The sequence below is a fragment of the Notamacropus eugenii genome, chromosome 1 (assembly GCF_028372415.1).
Source record: "Notamacropus eugenii isolate mMacEug1 chromosome 1, mMacEug1.pri_v2, whole genome shotgun sequence".
NCBI lineage: Eukaryota > Metazoa > Chordata > Mammalia > Diprotodontia > Macropodidae > Notamacropus > Notamacropus eugenii.
In genome coordinates this window covers 278,719,468-278,741,135 of record NC_092872.1, presented here as the reverse complement: position 1 = coordinate 278,741,135, position 21,668 = coordinate 278,719,468, and the positions used below count along the sequence as shown (strand labels likewise).

General features: G+C 44.5%; 1 protein-coding gene across 5 annotated transcripts in view; it reads left to right on the top strand.

The window, feature by feature from the left end:
• Positions 1–21,457, top strand: part of SGMS1 (sphingomyelin synthase 1) — an 81,334-nt gene extending 59,877 nt beyond the window's left edge. For all 5 annotated transcript variants that reach the window (XM_072628933.1, XM_072628934.1, XM_072628936.1 and 2 more), the window contains 4 exons: positions 2,431–2,548; positions 15,374–15,527; positions 18,669–18,835; positions 19,811–21,457. In XM_072628933.1, coding sequence (XP_072485034.1) covers positions 2,431–2,548; positions 15,374–15,527; positions 18,669–18,835; positions 19,811–19,990 — 619 coding nt within the window. In that variant the 3' untranslated portion in view covers positions 19,991–21,457. The remainder of the gene's footprint in view (positions 1–2,430; positions 2,549–15,373; positions 15,528–18,668; positions 18,836–19,810) is intronic.
• The last annotated feature ends 211 nt before the right edge of the window (positions 21,458–21,668 follow it).

Here is a 21,668-nt window from a genome sequence, read left to right as displayed (position 1 = left end):
ACAGGGCAGATGGAAAGGCTTGCTGGTCCAGTGCATACATTTGTAGGGTGCATGGCTATGCCCAAGGCCTGCTTAAGGGTGCATTGGAGGGCCAGCTGCAGGCTTTGCCTTGGAGTCTGGAGAGCAAAGTAGTGAGGCAGATGGTAAGGGCCACCGCTTCTTCATCTTATGCGAAGGTTCATCCTGCAGGGCAGCACCAACGTCCTGAGAAATAACGAGAGGAGGATCAGGTTCATTGGATGGATATTTTAAATGTCTGCATGAAAAGGCCATCAGTTTTTTTCCCTCTCCTTCAGTTTGGCATGAATCGATGCAAATGTTTCTGTGAGATACATGGCATTCGTTCTTAAGAGCTTTAGATCTGTTGAGTGCCTGATAGCCATGTTCATCTTCACATTTCATGTCTTACATTTTAGCAGTTTTCTGTAACAGAAATTTGTTAACAGTTCACCTAGCCTGGAAGGGAATATTTAAGAATCTTAGATGGGGTGGGACATAAGAGGTCATCCAGTCTGACCCAAAGACTCATCTGTGTCCACCCTTCAAGGAGTGGCCAATCCAGCCTTTGAAGACAGCCCCTGAGGGAGAACCCACCCCCACCCCAGGCAGCATCTTCTCCTTTGGAATGGCTCTAATTTTAAGTTTTCCTGAACTCAGCCCTAAGTTCAACCTCTTTCACCCTCTACCTCCGGGTTCTTTCTTCTGGGGCCAAGGAGAACAAATCTGGTTCGTCTTACCCAGGCAGTTTTTGTCCAGGCTTCCTGTAATTCCTCTGTAGTTAGTCAATATACATTTATTATGGACCTACTGTGTACCAGGCCCTGTGCTTAGTGCTGGTCTTCTGGTGCTAAGACCACCTTCTGCTTTTGTATTTGTTTCCATGGTGGTTCCGAATAGTGCTTGGCACATAGTGTAGTAATCACAAGAGAATGCTTTATTCATTCATTCTTTGAGATTCTGCTCAACATGTTGGAGGCCTTCCTCTTGGTTTTTAATTACCTTGTCTTACCACCGTTTCAAGGGGCCACCTTTGTCTTCTCTCATGTCCAAATGGAACTGACCTGTAGAAAGCCACTGCTCTAGAAAAATGAACCAAGAGGTTAGTCTTTGTTAACTGGGGCCAGAAATCCCAGAGGATGCTGCCCCCTAACTCATATCCATATGATGTCAAATGAAAACAGCTGTGGCTGACTCAAGGAAAGACCTGGATGCAAGATCCAGGGGTTGGGCTGCAACCCATGGGGATGTGGAAACTTCCTCTTCAGGCCTGTCACTGTTTCATTTGAAGGGAGTATAAAAGCTGAGTTACTGAAGATGTGTGTCAATGTGTGGGTGGAGGGGCAGGTGAGAAGTGGTTTGCAAATGGTACCTGTGGAGGGGAAGAGCCCAGAGATGAGAATGACTGATTGGGTTCTGAGGAAGATTGACTGGCAAATGTGTAGAGTCTGTATGAGAGAGAGTCTCTGTTTTATATCTTCAATCCATGTTTAGAACTTAGTTCATGTCAATACATATTGATTCAGCCCTGAACCTTGCATTTCAATCATTCAGAGATAAGATGAAAACAAGTCAAATCACTTTGGTGGCACTGGGGTAGAGTGCTAGACTGGAGTCAGGAAGACTTGAGTTCAAATCTTATTACTCTTTGTGTGACCCAGGGCAAATTTCTTAACTTCTCTATGCCTTAGTTTCCTTATCTATAAAATGGGGATTATATAGTAATGACTATCACACAGAATTCTTATCACATGAGAAGTGAGTTGCAAACCTTAAAGTGCTGTATTCCCAGGGAATATGAGGTTTGTACATATAAATGAATGAATGATAGTTTGAGGAGGAAGGGATCAGGAAGGGCTTGCCTCCATGGAAATTAAGGTTAAAATTAAATTGAATTATTAAATTAATTTAAATTAAGTTATTAAAAATAAAATTAATTGCAAAAGGTCCAGTTGAGGTATAGTGCAGTCTGGGTATCCCAGATGACAACCTGTACAAACTCACAGAAGCAGGAAAGGACTGCCAGGTTGAATAAGTTACCTGACACATAGAGTGTCAGAAGAGGGGTATGTGATAAGACTAGAAGAGGAGCGAGTTTTGTTTTGGTGGGATCTTATTATGATGATCACAAATGACAGTTGCTGTCACATGGTTGGTTATGCTGAACTCGTGCTCCTTGCCAGGAAGGGTGGGTGCTGCTCCAGGAGCACTGTCATAGGTTTCTCATTTCTGAGGTGCCTTCTAGCTCTCTGTGATCCCGAAGTGGGGTCACTACAGTCCAGATTGTGAGAAGTTTCTGGATTCTGGACTCACCCTTGGGAGGGCCCCTTCAGCTCCTAAACTGCCAAATGCTTAGACAGTGGAAAACCCCAAGTGACTAAACCTATGGAATGTGTTTGCTCAGAGTGAGACATGTTTTTCCCTTTCCTCCAGGTCCATCATTAGCCGAAGATTTTTCTTCTTAGTTGGCACGCTGTACCTGTACCGGTGTATCACCATGTATGTAACCACCCTCCCAGTACCCAGTATGCATTTCAACTGTTCTCCAAAGGTAACCATCCATTCTTGCTGGGATTTGTACTTTGTGTTGGGTGCTTCCCTGATGACCCAACCCTAGGGTGGGAATTTCTTTCGAATCCTGTCCTGTTTCTCCACCATTATTCGGTGTTCTCCTGAGGTATCCCCAAGTACAGGGCCAGGGCCTCTTTGCTCCCTCCTATTGCCCCCTTCTCTGGAGGTAAGACTACTTTGCCTTCCTCCTCTGAGCCTCTGACTGTTGCCCTCCCCAGTCCCCTGGCCCCCCTCTTGAGAATGAAGACCTTACCACTTCCTTCCAGCTTGAATCCTCAGAAAATCTAATTCTTAAGAGCATCGGCACTCTCTACCTGGGGGTAACTCTTTGGTTTCTTGTCAGACTTTTAAGATTATTGTTAGGGCCTCTGACTGACATTGAAAATCTATGCATTTCTCCCTGTTTTGTTGACTCCCCAATAGGAACCTTGATTTCAGGTTCAAGTTTTCCTCCTCCTTCTTGACAGTGACAGTGACATCCTAGGACACCAGAGTCGAATCTTGTTCTTGGCCCCCTGCACCACTCCCCACATGGCCTGGCAGGGACAGGTTAAGAACATCCCCCTTACTGGCTTCCTAGCATCTAGAGAATGTCAGCTCTGCCCTCAAAGAAGTGTGGATATCCATGTGGTTGGTGTATTGAAAAGACTGCTAGGTCTAGAGACTCGGAATGTGAGTTTGAGTCCTTCCTCTTCCATTTTCTATCTGTGGGGCTTTGGATAAATCTCTGTGGACCTTCTTTGAAATAATGGAGTTGGACTCAGTGATTTTTAAAAGGCCTTCTAGCTTTGTGACTGCTAACATTCTATTCTCTTCAGTTGGGTGAAAATATTTTAGTGGAGAATTTTTGATGAAAATAAAAAAGGGGAGGGGAATTTTAAGATTAGACAGGCTTCTTCCTATCCTCAGTAAAACTTCTTAAATCTCTAAAATGGGTGCACAGTCCAGTGTGGAGCAGAGCAGACTAATTTCTGCCATACAGTTGGGTAGAGAGGATAAGTGTTATTTTTTAAAATGGAAATTTTTATCCAATTCTCTCCTTTAGAGAATTCTTATTTTAAGCATTTTAGAGCTTAACATACCTAATAGGTATTGTAAACAAGCCCTGTACCTTTCAACCTTCATTTATCCAGGTTTTATGGGCCTCAGAAGGCACATTTCTTACAAGCCCTTTGTTTAGTTCAAATCTATTAAAAATTAATTGGAGACTTAGATATACTTCTTTCCTCTCACTTTCCCTTTCTCTTCTCTTTTCCTCTTTATTTTTTTTTTCATCCCTTCTTTCCCTTGTATTTTCCTTTTTTTGGTTTGGTTACAAAAGTGACCTTACCCTAGTTTTCATTTCTACCTGAGACACCTATAGATCCTTAACTCCAGAGAAGGTGCAAGGAGGAATGGGCATGGGTTCATTTAGCACCACTCCCAAGGCATCATTGGCCAATGGGGTTACTCATCTAGTTGATCAGGAATTGATGAAACCTCTGTGTCTCGAACTGGTATTTGATGATTGCCACCATTCTGTGTCCTTGAGCAAAAGAAGGCTGTAGGTTTTGTGATTAATGAAGTGATGATACATTGGATGCCTGACCCAAAGATCAGGAATTAACCTCTTGTTGTCTGCCTGAAGGGCTGACTCTAGTGGTAATGAGGCTGTGAGGGGCAGTGGAGACTGTGTTCAATTTGGAGTCCAAGGATCTAAGTTCATCCTAATTGTGTTTCCTACCTGTGTGAACTTGGACAGTAACAATAATAAAAATCACAGCATTTCTACAATACCAGGTTTGCAGAGGGTTTACAGATATGATCATCTTCAGGCCTCGCAGAAACCCTGTGAGGTAGATGTCTTTATTATCCTAGGAAAGTGGAACAGAGAGAGATTAAGTGATTGCTTTAGTGACACACAGCTAGCGAGTATCTGAGGCTCATTTGAACTCAGGTTTTCCGGATGCCAGACAGTGTTCTGTCCACTGCTCCTCTCAGTGGCCTCATCTGAAAAATGGTGGCAGAGCAGTGGACTACAGACTTCAAAGGCCCATTTTGGTTCTTAACTTGCTTGTGAATGAAGGAATGAATGAATAATTGAGCATTTTTTAGGTGCTTACTGTCTTCCAGGCAATGTGGAGCAGTGGGAAGGATGCTGTAGAAGACCCAGCCCCTGCCATTTAACACAAGTAGAAGCCAGGGCAAATCATTTTCTGTCTAAACCTCAATTTCCTCTGTAGAGTGAGGGAGTTTCGCTAGATTATTTCTTAGGCCTGGAGTTAGGAAGTCCTGAGTTCAAATTTTGCCTCAGACACTTACTAGCTATGTGGCCCTGAGAAAGTCAATTAATATCTGTTTGCCTCAGTTTCCTCAACTGTAAAATGGGGACACCTACCTCCCAGGGTTGTTGTGGGAATCAAAGGAGAAAATATTTGTAAAGCAGAACCTGGCATGTGGCTGGCAATATATGAATTACAGCTATTACTGTTGTTAGTATTGCTTATTCCATGACTCTTTGGTTTCCCATAGTTATGAATAATAAGGGCTTTGCGTTCCAAGATGACTGATCTTCCTGGATGGGGTATGTGTGTAGGGGGCTCTGTCTGCTGCATCACACTGTGAGGGTAGCGGCAGCAAGCTTTCCAGTGACTAGGCTTCAGACCTCCTTTTCTCTTGACGCGCCAAGTGCTCATCTTCCAGGGAAAAATAGCTTCCCGCCAAGTACGTGCTTGCCGTGTAATTAGGATGATTGGACTCATTGTCCTCTTGATTGACGGCTGCTGTGCACGACTCACCCAGCACATGTCACTGCTTGCAGAAATGATAGTTTTTTTTTTAATGATTCGGTTGGTGAGGAAATCAGGCTTCCTGTCAGATTTCTGCTCTTGGGCTTAGGCTGAAAAGTTGCAAGGGGTCTGGGAAAGCGTATGTCATTCGTTCCAGAGCTCGCTGAGCTTGGCATGAGACCCCCACCATCATCTGTGCCTTGGTTAGCACCTGTGTATCTTGGCATCAATGTCCTAGAGGAGTGCAGAAATGTTTGGTGCCACCCTGGCCCTGGCCCTCGAACTACAGACATGAAGCATTGCCTTGGCCATCCAGAGGCAGGGCTGATCTCAGAGTCTAGGCCCAGTTCTGCAGAGAGAAGAAAGAAGAACCCGTTCTGTGTTGGCTTTTTAATTCTGTAGAAGAAAAGTCCCAGGGCACGTGGCTTTGGAAAGATGAGCTAATCCCACAGTGGTGACTAAGCCTCAAAGTGGGATGTGTTGTTGAGTGTATTTCAGTTCCTATGGTTACTGCAGAGTCCAGAGCCTTTACAGAGAGCAAGAGATTAGTTGCATCAGGAAAACTTAGCCAGCTGATGTGGCCATCTGTTGGAGCTCGTGTTTCCAAGCCCTCGTTTCTCTTGAGTTTCAGAGTGACCCAGAGTTTCCATCCCCCTGTAAAGAATGCAGAGGTCCCTGTAATTTGGGTGGGAAGGCCAGCCAACAGCAATTGGACAGGGGCTGTTCCAGGACCATGGTGGCCAAGGAGAGATTCTGTGGAAAAGGCAGAATGTCTAAAAAAGGGGCAGCCTGATCTAGTTGTTTGCAGACCTAGCCTTGGGATCTGGGAGGCCTGGCTTCAGAGCCCTGCCCCTGAGGCATAGACCCTGGGCAAGTCCTTGAACTCTTGGTGTCCCAGGCTATAAAGGGAAGATCCCCAAATGCTTTGGTAGCAGAAATCCCTTTTCCCTGAGAAATCACAGGTCCCATCCCCCCAAAAATCCTAAAAATGCCCCTTAATGATGTCTGCTGGTAAGTTAAAAGAAGTAATTTTTTTCATGTATTGTTTTTGTGACTTTAGTGCCCAGTACAGTGCTCAGCTCATAGAAGGTGCTTAATAAATGCTCATTGACTGGTCAGTGCATAGATTGAAAAAGTTACAATTCTTCCTCTAGAGAGGCCGCATGGTGAAAGGAGCAGAGGTCCAGATTTGGAATCTGGAAGACCTTGGACTCTTGGCTCCATGATCCTGCTTTTTTGTGGTTGTTGTTGAGTCGTTTCAGTCTTGCGCCACTCTTCATGACTTCATTTGGGGCTTTCTTGGCAAAGGTACTGAAGTGGTTGGCCATTTCCTTTTCTAGCTCATTTTACAGATGAGGAAACTCAGGCAACCAGGATTTAATGACTTGCCCTGCTTCACATAACTAGGAAGTGTCTGAGGCCAGATTTGAACTCATGAAGATGAGTCTTGACTGCCTAGCACTCAGTGCCCTATGGCGCCACCTGGCTGCCCTTTGTGATCCTGGGGGAGTGAGAGTAGGTGTAAAGTGCTCTGTATGCCTTCCAGCACTGTCTGATTCTCAGCTGTTGTTGTAATTTACTCCCCCTTAGCCAAAGAATGGGAATAATTGGTCCAAATTTGAATCCATAGAAAGGTACTTACTGAGTGCCTCCTCCTGCTTCTCTGAGTCCAAGGACCTCCTGATTTTGTTACTGGGAGTCCTCTCTCTGCCCCAGAAGAAAGAGGACAACCTGCCTTTCCCTCCCACCCCAGGCCTGAGCCAATCCCCTTCTCCTGGTACTGTTGTGTCTGGAAAATACATTGTAGGGTTGCTGAGACCTACAGTAGCTCTTTAGGTCAAACAGTACTTGAAAAAACAATTCCCTCCTAGCCGAAAGAGCTTCTAGAAGGAGGTCCTGCTGTTTGGCGGGGGGGGATTCTCCTTTTCTTCCTTACCAGAGCTAAAATTCAATTAGGTAACCATCCCCAGTTCTTTGGACATCCTCATCTGGCATGTTCTCCAGGCCCTTTGCCATCTGGTTGCCCATATTTGGATAGTCTCCAGGTTAGGACTGACCATCCTCAAAGGGCAGAGTCAGTGGGATTCACCCTTTCCCTTGTGGTAGATGTTTGATCTCTCTTCTTGCAGCTTAAGGTCCCATTAGCTGTGCCATTTTGCTGGTCTTGATCCTGTTGATCTTGTGACCCACCTGGTGACTGGCCTCTTCAGAGATCATTAGGCTGACCCTTGGACAACAGAACTCACCCAAGAGTGAGCCCATACTTGGTTCTTTTATACTTGGAAGAACCTTCCTGAATGTGCTCTGCTGACATTGCTTTGGAGTTAATGTAGAGGAAGGCTTGAATGGAGAGAGCCTTAGACAGCCAAACCATGGGCTGCCATCTTGGTACAGTCCTAGGTAATGCTACTTTAACTTTTTAGTTATCTCTGTTTCTGGGGTGAAAATTGTCAGTGCCCCTTCTCAGTCTCTTTTCCCTTACTGCTCACTTTTCCTTCTCTGTCTCCTGTGGCTGCCCAGTAATTCTACCAGGGTCTGTCATGGTCCAGACTTTTATCTTCATGACTTAAAGGAGAAAGCAGAGAAGTGATGGGGTTTTTTCCTGAGGAAACCAGTTAGGAGGGTCTCTCACCCTAGTGTCTCATAGAGCACAGAGTTTGGAGAACCGAATTCATTCATAAATGCCGAATTATTGTCAGAAAGGCAGCTGTGAGGGGTGGCTAGGATTGGGTGGTGCACACGGTGATTTTGAAGAAGGTCAGAACTCAAATTTTACAACTCTGTGCATTTGTGTATGCAGAGTAGGAGTGTGTGTGTGTGTGTGTGTGTGTGTGTGTGTGTGTGTGTGTGTGTGTGTGTAAACAGGAGAGGTTGTGCGTGGCCAATGACCAAGAATGGCCCTCTGAGTTGGGAAGGCCAGGATGTCTTTCCTCAGGTTTAGGCTGATTGTGTGACCCTGGGCAAGTCACTTAGCCTATTAGTGACCCAGAGAGCCTCTAAGTAAGGGATTCTTGATTGTATTTATGTCACAGAAACCTAGGGACCCCTTCAAAGAGTAATATTTTTAACATGCATAAAATAAAATTCACAGGATTACAAAAGAAACCCCAGGAGACTGAAAATAAAGATGTGATTTTTTTCCCCTCATCCAAGTTTATATGGACTTCCTAAAATCAACCCTTGGTCCCCTTGGGTGTCTGTTAACCCCAGATTAAAAACCCCAGTTTACAAACAAAGTTGTCAAGTGATGGTGATCTGCATCTGTGAAGGGTAGCTCCTCACTGGGAGTTCCCTGCCCTGATGAAATCACAGGTCTAGTCCCCCCAGTTTTCGTTAGCATAGCGCTGTGTAAGGATGACAGTTTTAGAGCTAGGGTCTGAGTTTTGACTTGCTTACTGCGTGACTGCAAGGAAGTCACTTACTCCATCCTTCTGGACTTCACAGTGATGACCTCTACCTCTGGCCTGGAGGACCTGCCCAGGGATGACCAACATCCTTTTGTCAGAGGACGAGCTACATTCCTGCCCTGCGCATCCTCACAGTGGCACTGAATGAGGAGATTGTTGCTGCCTCCAAGCCCCTTCTCTGTGAGCCCCGGCCCCAGTGCTGCCCCCTCCAAGGACGCTTCCCAAGTTTTCTCTCCCTCATGTTTTTCCTGAAACACTTGGCTTTCTCTCTCTTCTCTCATCTTTACTCTGACTTTTAAAGTCTTTGATTTAGAACTAACAGGGTTCTTAGAGTTATTTTATAGAGTTGGAAATGGGCCTAGAGAAGGTTAAGCAACTTCTCCAAGCTTCTACAGCTACCAAGTGTCTGAGAGACAGGATTTGAACTTGGGTCCTTTTACCCTGCATCCTTTGCCCTTTCCACTCTGCCAGGAGGCAGTGACTTTGTCCCCTCTGACTTCCTGGAGCACTTGGGAGCTTGCTCATCATGCCCTCGCCCACTCTCCCATTGTGCCCTCGCCAACTCTCCCTTTGGTTTAGGTCATTCCTGTCTGGGCCTTGTCTCCTCAGATAGACTTGGTGATTTAGAAACTGCTTTCTTGCTGGTTTCTTCCACAGTCTCTTATCCCGGGCTTTGCACAGTGACACATTGAGTAGTCAGTCAACTAGCAGTTACTAAACACCTACTGTGTACCTGGCACTAGCACTAAGTGCCCAGCATACAAAGAAAGGCAGCTGCTGTTCTGAAGAGGGAGACAAGGCAAGAGGAAGGTTTCAGAAGCCAGTGTGGTCCCTGGGGTGCCATGGGAAAACAGATGGTCTGGCTTCCCTTATGTCATTCCCACTGGTGAAGTGATGTCACTTTCTGATGCTGAATCTCCCAGCAGTGCCAGAGACTCTGGTGACAAGAATGTTCTTTTGTGGGGTCTTCATGCTGCGGCCCCTACAGGAGTGGTCAGTCCCCAGGTTGTGCCTCCCCCAGGGCTGATTCCCCAGATGATGGTGAGGGCACCAGGCTGGAAGCCTGGCTCTTCCCAAACCTCTTGGGCTCAGGGTTTAGAGAAGAGAGTGGTCAGCTGCAGAGAGGTCAGGAAGGATGAGAATTGGGAAATGACCATTGGATCTGTCAATTAAAAGCTCACTAGTCACTTTGGAGAGAATGGTTTTACTGGAGTGATAAGGTCAGAAGCCAGACTGAGGAGAATTAAGCAGAGAGTGAGAGGAAGGGAAGTGGAGGCATCCATTGTAGATGACCTCTTCCAGTTCATTAGCCACAGAAAGGAGGAGAGAGGAGGCAGCATAGTGAGATTTTGGAGGATGGCAGAGATACAGTGTGTTTGTAGGTAATAGACAACCATCTGGTAGACAGGGAGAGGTTGAAGATTAACAAGTGAATTGGGATTAAAGAAAGGGCTTTAACCCTGAAGACAGAGTAGAAAGGCTTAATTTGTGCATGGAGAGGATTGCCTTGGCAAAGAGAAAGGCCACCTAGTTGTTCATGTGAACAGGGGTGAAGGTGGAGATAGTGGATGAAGACGTCTGAGTGATGTGAGACCAGTAAGCTCTTCTCTTTTCAGAAGGGCAAGGTTCTCAGCTGTGGGAGGCTTCAGGAGAGATGAAGGTTTGGAAAAGCCATTGAAAGGAGTAGGATTGTCTTTTGAGGGCATAGTTCAGATTATGCAACATAAACTTAGAGTGGCCCGTTGAGCACAATTTTGTTATTTTTCTGCAGCTTTGTCCAATAGCACATGAGTAGGAACTCAGGCAGCAGATGGTGGGGGTATGCCAAAGCTGGGGTTTGGCAGGGCAAGATGTTTGATAGAATAAAGGATCGGGAGACTTAAGAGGATGTTATAGAGTTGAACTGGTTCACCAAAGAGTCAAGATGGTGGAGGAAAGAGTGTGGAGCCAGTGTAGGGATGATACCCTGGGAAAGACCTAAGGGGTAGAGAGATTGGAGGTCACAGTGAAGATAAGGAAAATGGTTTGGGGTTGTAAGATGGAGGGAGAAGTAGAATGACAATAGACTGTGATCATATAAAGGACAATTTCAGAGTTTGTGAACATGGGAGGTGGAGTTCCCATTGGTGACAGCAAGATCACAAGTATGTATAACCATGGTTGTGTGTGGCTGTGGTGGAGTGTAGGAGTGTGGGAAATGAGCAAGTAATGGGGAGGTGACATTATTTGAGGGAGTATTAGGATATATGTTGCAAATGTTGGAGAGAAGAGAAAGATGAATTCATTGAGGAAGGATGGAGTCCTAGGGTCTGTAAATAAGACGCCAGAATCTTGGATGGGTGATAAATATGGATTGCATGAAGCCCAGAGGAGAGGCCACTCATGAGGGTAGTTGAGGAGAGCCTGGAGTGGCAGTGGGGAGCATGGAGCAATCCAGCTCCCCCACCCCAAGCAGGGAGTCAGCCAGGGGCTGGGCAGCATGAGTGGAAATGCAGCCAGGCTTCAGGGATTATGAGAAGATAGAAGAAGAATTGAAAAGGTTTAAGAGGAAGTTAAGTTTGTTAGTGCAAGAGGTGGGTAGCTTTAGAGTGAGTGTCGGGGATAGGTCAATGAAGGCTAGAAGACCTGCATTGGAGCAGTGGTGACCCAGGGGTCAGAAGAGGGCTGCATAGAATGGGGATAGATATTTGCTAAGCATTGAGGAATGAGTTCAGATGGGCTATCACTGTCCTCAGGGGTTCTTCCTTGGGTGGAGTTGTCCCAGGGTATCCGAAAGCTTAGCCTGCCTGGAATGCTAGGGTCATGGGACACATTAAATAGGCTTTGTCCCTAGCCTGGGACAAACCGTACAGAGCTGCATGTGGTTGAAAATGGTACCTGCCTGGACAGCATACACCATGGAAACATGTCCAATCTGGCCAGGAGCAAGGTCAGAGTGCTTATCAGGCATGCATGGAGTATCTAAATCATTTTTCTCCCAACCCCTCGTAATACTTCAGGGGGTAACTGAAGGACATTCTGCTCCTCCCTGTTAATCTCGAAGAAGCTCATTGTCAGTTTGTAGAGTTAGTCACAAAACAGTTGGTTTTGAAATCTAAGGAGTGGCCGAGTTTGGTTATTCTTGGCTTGAGTCATTTAGGCTGTTGTTGCTGGGGGAGATTGGGGTGGGTAGGCTACTTTTCTCAGCTGGTCCTGAATAGGATTTTACTCTGGTGGGAGGAATCAGGGAGAGTTTAAAACTTAGTTTTTGTTTTTATTTTGAGTATATTCCTTCCTTTCCCTGATCCAGACCCTATTAGAGTAAATGGAAGGAGAGTTAAAATGAAAAGCACGAAGGCCTCTCTTTTGCATTTAAAGGTCTTCCCAGCCTGGGCCTTCTTTCCCCTACTTGACTGTCCTGTTTTCACTCTGGGTGCCCCAGCAACACCAGCCTTCTTGCTTGGCCTTTATTTTTAAATAGTCCCACTGAGGCTGGTTTTAAAGAGTTTCTGTGCAGCGCCACTTTTATGTATTTTAAAAACTCCTGCTTGACATGCTGCAAATAATAATATTAGTAAGATTAATAATAGCCAGACTTTACAGATAGGATCTCATCGGATGCTCACAGAACCCTCCCAGTTGGTGCTATTATTATCCCCATTTTACAAAGGAGAACACTGAGGTAAACAGCTGCTAGAATAGTAGCAACAGCAGCAGTCACAGTAGCGGTAACCTGCCCAGGGTCACACAGCAGCGAGTGTCTGGGGTCCAGTTTGACCTTGTGTCAGTGTGGCTCCTTGGCACCCTGGTGGCAAATCCAACCTTCCTCCTGTCTTTGCACTAACAGTGCCATATGCCTGAGATGCTCTCCATCCCAGTCTCTGCATCTTGGAGGCCTGCCTCCTTCCTGACGTCTTTCCTGGTTTCTACAGCTGTTCCACCTCTCCCTCTTCAGATGACCTTCAGTTCATTCTGTGTGGGTCCCGTCTGTACCATCCAACCTTCACAATGACCTCAACTTTCAGGGATTTGGTTGATTATTTGGTATCCCTTTTGCTTTACACAATGTCTAACATATAGTAAGTACTTAATAAATGCTGGTTGACTGTGAAGAGACTATGAGATTAAAAGGGTTCTTAGAACTGTCAGTCAAGAAGTGGAAAGGACCTTAGCCCTAGTCCCACCCTCTAATTTTACAGATGGAGAAACTAAGGCCCAGAGAGGTTATAAGGAAAGGATCTGTCTGGTGGTCTCAGAGCATTCTAGTCCAGCCCTCTCGTTTTACAGTAAAGGACACTGAGGCTCAGGGAGATTAAATTACTTACTGAAGTAATGCAGACAGAAAGCATCAGAAAGCATGATTTGAATCTAGAGCCTTGGTGACTTTGGGTCAGTCGTTTCCCTCTCTGGACCCTGGGGTGTAGAATATGAGGCGGTGACCTCTGCCATCCCTGCCAGCTCAGAGTCTCATGATCTCACTTTTCTAAAAGTGGCAGGAAAAATAAACATTGACCTTCAGGGTGACACAGATGGGTAAACATTGACTGGAAGGCATTAGATAAAGTGCTTAAGAAGCTTGTCTGACATTTGAAAGGACTAATTTTGTCTGCTTCCAGAGGGTAGAGACCCACTGACAGTGAGTAAGAAACTGGCTTTTTCTTGGCTGTAAGAAAAAAATGATTTGCTGTGGCCAGTATCCATTAAGCACCTACTGTGTGTTAGGCACTGAGAATGGATACAGAGTTGAAATGACAGTCCCTGATCCTGTGGAGGGAATGGACTGGCAGCAGAGGGGGTTGGGGGAATTCTGCAAAATATGAGAATTGATTTTAGTTCTTTAAGGGAGTTGTGGAGGTGAGCATGGTGAGCATTTTAGGCATGAGGAGCAGCTAGAGCAAAGGCATGGAGATGGGAGATGGCACATAGTAGATGAGGAGCAGCCAGGAGATCAGTATAGCAGGACTTCAGTGGTAGGCATTAGGTGAGGGCATTAGACTAGCTGACTCCTTCAGCTCTGGCTTTATTAGTCCTGTGACACTAAGGGATACATAGAATTATCACCCAGTATTTGTTTCTTTAAAAATATTTTTAAAATTTACTGACATCTTTGCCTCTATGTGACTTTAATTTCCCAGTATGCTTCTCCACTCCCACTTTTCTTATCCATCAAACCCTCCTTTGTAACAAAGAATTGCAGAGAAAAAGGGACAGAAAAAGTAGTTCAGCAAAACAGGCCAACACAGCAACCAAACCCGACAGTGTAATGCGTAGGTATTAACAAGGGAAAAGACTAAGGGAGGGCTTTCTAGGTATACTTCAATGCAGTGAGCATCTATTATATACCTGCTGTATCTCAGGCACTGGGCTACATGCTGGGGTACAAAGACATGGTGATTTTGGGGGTGGTGCTAAAAATGAGGGAGGTGAGTGAGTCATTAAGGGCTTCACAGAGCAGGTAGCTGCTGAACTCAACCTAGAAGGGTGGAAGTGAGAAAGGAGAGCATTCAAGACGTAGGAATGGGCTATACAAAGGCACAGAGGTGGTAGCAGAATAGGATGAGCAAAGAGACAGAGGGATAAAACCTAGTGTATGTTCATTGATCATGCTGGCTGGAGCATAACATGAGGAAAAGTAATGAGAAGGCTGGAAAGGTATATAGAAGCTCACAATTTAAGGAGACTGTTTAGTTTAACAAGATTCCCTTGCATGGTGTCCCTGACAAATGTTCATTCAGGCTTTGCTTGAGGTTGTCTAGTGGTGACCCACAGAAGCCTCTCTTGGTTATGAGGAAGTTTTAGGGGCACATTGAGGCTAAATGAGTCTCTTTATAACATCCCACTGTGCCTAATCTGGCTTTCTGGGGCCTAAAAGAATAAGTCTCATTCCTCTCCTACATGACAACCTTTCAGATTCTTGAATACAGCTCTCATCACCCTTGAGTCTTCTCTAGGCTAAATCCCTCAAATAGATACCAAGTAATTTTGTATGCAGCTCCTTCACCGGACCTCCTTTGGTGGGAACTTGAGATCCTTCACCATCAATCAATCAACAAATACTCCTTAAGTGCATATACTCTGCTAGTCCTAAGGATACAAGCCCAGGGAATGAAGGGCCATTCTGAGAGTGGTCCTGAATACTTTGGGTCAAGTAGCATCAAAAAGTCCAGAGATCTGAATTTCAAGAAAGATTCAGTAGGCAATAGAGAGCCAACCAAGATTTCTGAGAATGGAGATGTGAGCAGATACATCTCTGTGTGACAGAAAAATGGGGTTGGGGGTGAAAAGGTAAAAGTCTCAGAATCTCTGGTTCCCGTCAAGACTCAGCTCAGGTGCTACCTTCTCCCACCCATTCCTACTACCCTGCTTCCCCAATTTGCTTCATATTTATTTTGCATATTCTTCTTGTACGTACTGATTTGTGTACTTGTCTTCTCCTTCAGTGTAATGGACTTCCTTTGAGAGAAGGAACTCTCATTTTTGTACTTGCACCCCCAACTTCTGGCACATAGTTGGCCCTTAATTGTTGATTGATTGCCATATATTGGAGTCAATATAGTGCCCTGTGTTTTCCCTCTTGTAACTGGATTTTTTTCTTTCTTGATGGAATAAATGGATTACCATGAACTGATGCCCCTTTCTCTTTTCCTGTAGCTTTTTGGAGACCGGGAAGCTCAGCTACGGAGGATCATGAAGATGATAGCTGGGGGTGGCCTGTCCATCACAGGCTCCCACCACCTGTGTGGAGACTATCTCTACAGTGGCCATACCGTCATGTTAACCCTGACTTACCTATTTATCAAAGAGTGTAAGTCCACAGCTGCTTTTCTTTACGTTTATGATCCTTTTTGAACTCTCTTTACCCGCAGTGTGTCCCTGGGAAATCCACTTGAGAGGTTGGGAAAAGTCTGAGCCTAGTGTCCAGGAGGGATGGTGACTGCCCAGTGTTCACGTCCCCATGGCAGATTTTGTTTCTCTGAGTGCCATCCTCCTCTCCTCTGCCTGGGGTGGAGTTGAGGAGTAGGTGGGACAAGCTAACAACAAAACTATTATTCCTGGTGGCTGCTGCCATGGGATATGTGAACAGGAAGCAACACACACACATGCAGTAAGCCCAACATCAGCTCCTTTTGTCGTTGGAAAAGAGAAAGACTAGCAACGCCACTGGGAGAGAGCAGCCCCGCCTAACTATGGCCTTTAGTGCCCGGAAGGAATGACCTTAAGTGTCCTCTACTTGTGATTAGGCTTTGCTCTTGGGGGCTATACTGGACAGAACCTAATTCTATGTGCATTGACACTCTTAGATTTGCCCAGCACTTGTCTTAGACATGGAAGGAAGATAGGCTGTGAGCCTAAGATGTGCAGTCATTACAAGGTGAATTACATTTCATCCAGCATAGCCCCTAGCAGCAAAGCCTAATTGTGCGCAGAAGAAGACAACTAGGGTCAATCCTTCCAGGTACAAAGGGATGGTGCCAGGCTGGGCTGGGCTGCTTGCTCCCCTTGGGCACTGCCTCTCTTCTCATATAGGAGGAATGGCCTAGAGCAGAGAGAACATGGTAGAACTCATGGGTAATGGCCTGTAACTGTCAAATAGAGCAGGTCCTGTTGTATCCTAGCGCCAGTAGGGAGCCACAAAGCTTCTTGGGCCAGGGAGGGATGTGATCCAACATTGACTTATCAACTTGTGGAGGGTAGATTGAAAAGGGAGCAAGAGGCTTGGTCCAGAGACTGGCCTGGGTGTATCCTCCTCTGTAACCCTGGTGATACTTACATAGGGCTTTGCACATAATATTCATTCATTCACACTTCATGGAATTATTGGAACATAGCTGTAGATCTGGAAGAGACCATGAAGGTCCTTGGGCCCAACACCTACATTTTGCATGTGAAGGATGTAGGACGCTGCGCCTGAACAAGAGCTTGGTATTGTATAAAGGGAGGGAAAAGGCAAAATGTAGACATTGAAGTTGCATCACCTTGTTTGGCTTTGGGGACAGGAAGAGCCAAGGCCACCTCCCAAGGGGCAAAACTGGTCTCCTGAGAGATGAGGTTATTCTCAACACAAACAGGGAGACTTGGAGGAGGAAGGGGATACTTCATTAAGGGATATCTGATGAGTCTCCCTCTACAAACTTTGGTGCCAGCAGAAGAGAGCTGCCTGGTCCATGTCAGCATCTGCGTAAGCACATGTGCCCAGAGCGATGGATATCGATGTCTGTACAGAACATTGGCTCCACAGTGTAGTTAAAGGCAATCCAATTACTTTCATTGAGGTATGGGGAAAATTAATTAAATGCCCGTGGCAGGGCTTAAATGGAATTGCGGCAGCAACTCTCCTTGTTTGATCAAACCCAGACAACTGTTTAAAGACTTTGATTATAATGGCTAGCCTGAATTTGCAGCAGGGAAAACGAGAGGGGTGTTTGATTTTAGGTCAAAGACATTGGGTTCAAACTCTGGTAAGGTCAGTGCTTCCTTCTCCTCTCCTAGCCCCAGTTTTCTCAAATCTATGAAACATCAATCAATCAGTAAACATTTGTTAAGCCGTAGTATGTGCCAAGCACTTTGCTAAGTACTAGGACAATGAAACATTGCGATATTATAGAACCAGAGATAGAAGGGGCCTTAGAGGCCATCAAATCCACTGTTCCCCAATTTATGGAAGAGGAAACTGATGAACAGGAAATAATGCATGGGCGAAATTCAGAGGTTTGCAGATCCTCTTATTCCAAATCCAGCAACCTTGTCTTATGCTCCACCACCAAGGAGAGTTCCAGAGAGCAAAGTGGAAAAAGAGCTTGATGCCAGGCAAGTCACATAGGGGTTGAGCATCAAAGCAACTTCCCAGGGAAGATAAGTATGGGCTTGAGGGCTAGGTGGAGAGTCAAATTGCATTCAGATCCCAGCCTGCCTCTGAGACCTTGGGAATGACCCTCCTTCTAGGCCTTCATCAGTCAAATGAGGTGATTGTACCCAAAGATATCTCAGGTTCCTTCTAGTTATAATAAAAATATAATAATAATATTAATGCCAACAGCGATGACAATGGTGATTTTGATAGCTAACATGTATATCGTACTGTGAAATGATTTTTATAACTCATCTCCTTAAATCCTCACAACAACCCTAGGAGGTTAATGTTACTGTCTCCATTTTGCTGGGAGGAAATTGAGAACCAGAGAAGTTAAATGACTTGCTCATGGTCACACAATTAGTAAGTGTCTGAGAAAGATTGCAGACTGAGGCCATCCTAGTCCAATTCCAACCCTCTGCTGTGTTGCCCTGATGTGTCCTATCTGAGATTCTTAATTGGCTTTGTGTCTTGGACCCCTTTGACAATCTTGTGAAGTCTACACACCCCCTTCTTAAAATAGTATTTTGTTGCCTTCATAATTGAAAGACATGCTCAATTTTAGAAACAGTAAAAATAAGATATAATTTTTCCCCATCCAGTTTGGTGGGCCCCCCAAAACATCTGTAGGCTCTCTAGTTTAGTTTTCTGTGGACTCCAGGTTAAGTGCTCTTGTGCTAAATCTTAAGTGAGTTGCAACCTGCATCAATGAAAGATTTCTATCCTGTCATTCCCTGAGGTTGATAAAATCATAGATCCTTTATATTTTCACTTCTTTCCTCACAGTGTTATTCTGAAGAAGATGCTTCGTAAGCTTAAAATGTTAGAGAAATGTATTTGTTATTCACATTTTTAAAAAGTGTTAATGACTTTGGTGTCTCAGTGTATTTGTTTGGGGTGGCACAACCTCTAAGATCCCACTAAAATCCCATGAATAAGCTTTTTTTGTTCTGAGCTGAAGTATAGATAAGCCAGGGGAGGAAGAAGGTGTGGCCTAGTGAGTTTGTGTTTCGTGATTGTCTGGGTCTAAACTTGGCTATCATGATGGGACTGTGCTGGGATTATGTGACTGTGGAGGCTTTCTGCTCATTCCAGATTCTCCTCGACGCCTCTGGTGGTACCACTGGTTATGCTGGGTTCTCAGCTTCTCCGGGGTCTTCTGCATCCTCTTGTCACATGAACACTACACTGTGGATGTTGTGGTGGCTTACTACATCACTACCAGACTTTTCTGGTGGTATCACACAATGGCTAATCAGCAAGTAAGTCACGATTCCCTCCTGTCCCAACTCCACTTGCTGTTTCATTTTAGATTCTTATGCTCCTGTTTTAGTGTCTCTTGGGGTTCTGAAGACCTAGAAGACATTTTCTTTAAAGGAAAATCCCAAAGAAACAGGAGGTAGATGGTGTAGAAGGAAGGCCATTGGTCTTGGAGTTAGGAGATCTGGATTCAAGACCCAGCTTAGCTCATCATTAGCTATCTGACCCACCCTCCCCCCACAACCTTTTTTCTTATCTGGACCCCAGTGTCATAGTGGTCTTGCTTTCTTATTCTGGCTCTGGCATTAGCTGGGCAACTTTGGGTGAGCCCTTTCTTGCCTAGGATCCCCTTTTCCCTCGTTTATTAAATGAGAGAGTTAGAGTAAATGACCAGTGCTTAATAAATAAGTATTTGGTAGTTGGTTGCTTCTAGCTCTAAAGCAAGACTTCTTTGAACTGTGATATGAAGGAAATGGAGCTAGATGATCTCTGAATTTCCTTCTGACTCTGATAGATCACTTATGGTCTCCAAGGTCAGGATACCTTGTCTCAAGGTAGGGATCAACCAAAATCTCTTGTTTTTCTTTTTGAATTTTCTTGTGGGATACCTAGAAATGTGGCCTGATATAGGAAATCGCTTTCCTTCCAAAAGTCACATCTTGTGCTCCCTTGTCTATGAAAATGGTTTTTTGAGACTGTCTCCTTAACTGATGAGCTTTTTTTCAGAGACTTAACCTTTTTCAACTTTCAGGGAAGTACTATTGCCTAGAAAGCTGGTGTGATATTTCTAGTCACTCACTGAAAGAATTAATAGAACTTCCTTCATGCTGGTTGTTTGTCATAGATATGTTCTGCACATGTGGATCTCTCAAGATGGGGGCTTGTAGCTAAGATCTAGGCCAGAGTGAAATCAGGGCATGCTAGGGATGGATGAATTGCATTTCTAGACCTGGCCACTTTCTTCTTTGTTATTTCAGGTGCTAAAAGAAGCTTCCCAAATGAACCTCCTGGCAAGAGTATGGTGGTATAGACCCTTCCAGTACTTTGAAAAGAATGTCCAAGGAATTGTACCTCGATCTTATCACTGGCCTTTCCCCTGGCCTGTGGTCCACCTCAGTAGACAAGTAAAATACAGTCGGTTGGTGAATGATACATAACAGCTGTTCAGAGTTGGGGAAGAGGATCTGTCCAAAGTACTAAGGACTCCAAGAGAGAAATCGCCATAAAAATCAAGCCTCCCTAATCCTTTGATCTTTCAACAGTTACCTTGACTTAACCTAGTGAGTTACCTGGTCAGCACTGTGATCTTTTTTTTTCTCTCCAAAGGACCTGCGTTGGACAACAATAAAGAGAACTTAACTTATCATGCACTGTATGCATTTCTTGTTGATAGGTTGGGGATTTACATAACCCATGACCATGCTCCTTTGTATATGATGCAGCAGCATAAACATAAGCTTTTATATCCTCAGTTCTGGTCTTTCCAGCCCTGCCTGGAAATAAAGCGTATTATTTTCTTGGGAAAACATACTTTTCATATCTCTTTGCCCCAAAGATTGGGCTGTAAGCCATTTTCTAGCAAACGTCTATATGAAGGTTTCTAAGCACCTGAACGGAATTCCATTCAGAGCTCTTTCTACCTGTTGCGCTGATAGTCAAGTGAAAAAATAAAAAAAGGTAGATGCGGAAAGGTTTGGTAACTTTTGATTTTGTAAAAATCAGCAGTGATGGTGTAAAAAAAAAGTGCAAAAAAAAAACAAACCACAGATTCTGTTGTAAAGTGATTTTCTAAGTATTTCCTAACTTTATTTTTCAAGATGACTATGAAATCTAAATTTAAAGATTTTTACATGTCAGAGAGGAGAGTGAATACTTAAAAGTGCTTCTTGGCAGAAAGATTTGTCCATGTTTCTAGTGCCTTTCTTGTCTTGATTGTATGGTCAGTAGGCGATCTTAAATGTTTTTATTTGAAATAAAAGTATTCCACAAAGCCACGATGATCTGTATACATGACTCAATTTTGCATCTCTAGCTAAAATGAATCAAAGTCTCCTTCTAGTGATGAAATTGCTATGAATTGAAGAGTAGGGAAGGGACACATTCTTGTGTCTGTGCCTGTTCGCTCGGTGTGACCAGGTGACAGGGATGTATCTCCCTTGAATTCTTTTATTGTCTCTTTGGTAGCTGGATTTTAAAGAGGCCGTAAGAACAGCCATGAATCCGTTCCCTTTTTGTAGAAAAGGGTTGCAAACGATCTCGGTTGAAAACTTGAACGTCACAAATCAGTATGCCCCTCCTCCTGACCATGCGGTTGGCCAAATAACAACTCCAATGACAAAAAGAACGAGAGGTGTATTTCTTTAAAATATATTTGTGCAGAAACTGCATGTAACTCCCAAGTCTCACTACGGCCAGACACCGGTTTGGGGAGGTATTCTATCTTATCCTTGCCAACGTGCAGAACAAACTAGTTTTTTAAGAATGAAGAAGTCTATATATCCATTCTGTATTTTACGTGCAGCAGAATTCTCTTCTGTAGGGTTTTTTTTTTTGTGTATTCACAAGGTGATATTTGTATTGTAAAACAATAATGGTGAAGGAAATAAAGGCTTTTAAAAAAACAATCTAGATTGCTCTTTCATTTCTGGAAGTTTTATCTCGGAGTGAGAGAGTGATTTCTGATGGAGCACAGAGGCTTCTCCTGACCTTGAGTGTATCTTCAAGAATTTTTGTTCCTATTTTTTAAGAACCAAAACCAATTTCTAGTAATCTCTGCCCCTCTGTATTACAACTCTGAAAAACAAAATAGTTAAGAAAAGCCACCTTGTTACAGTG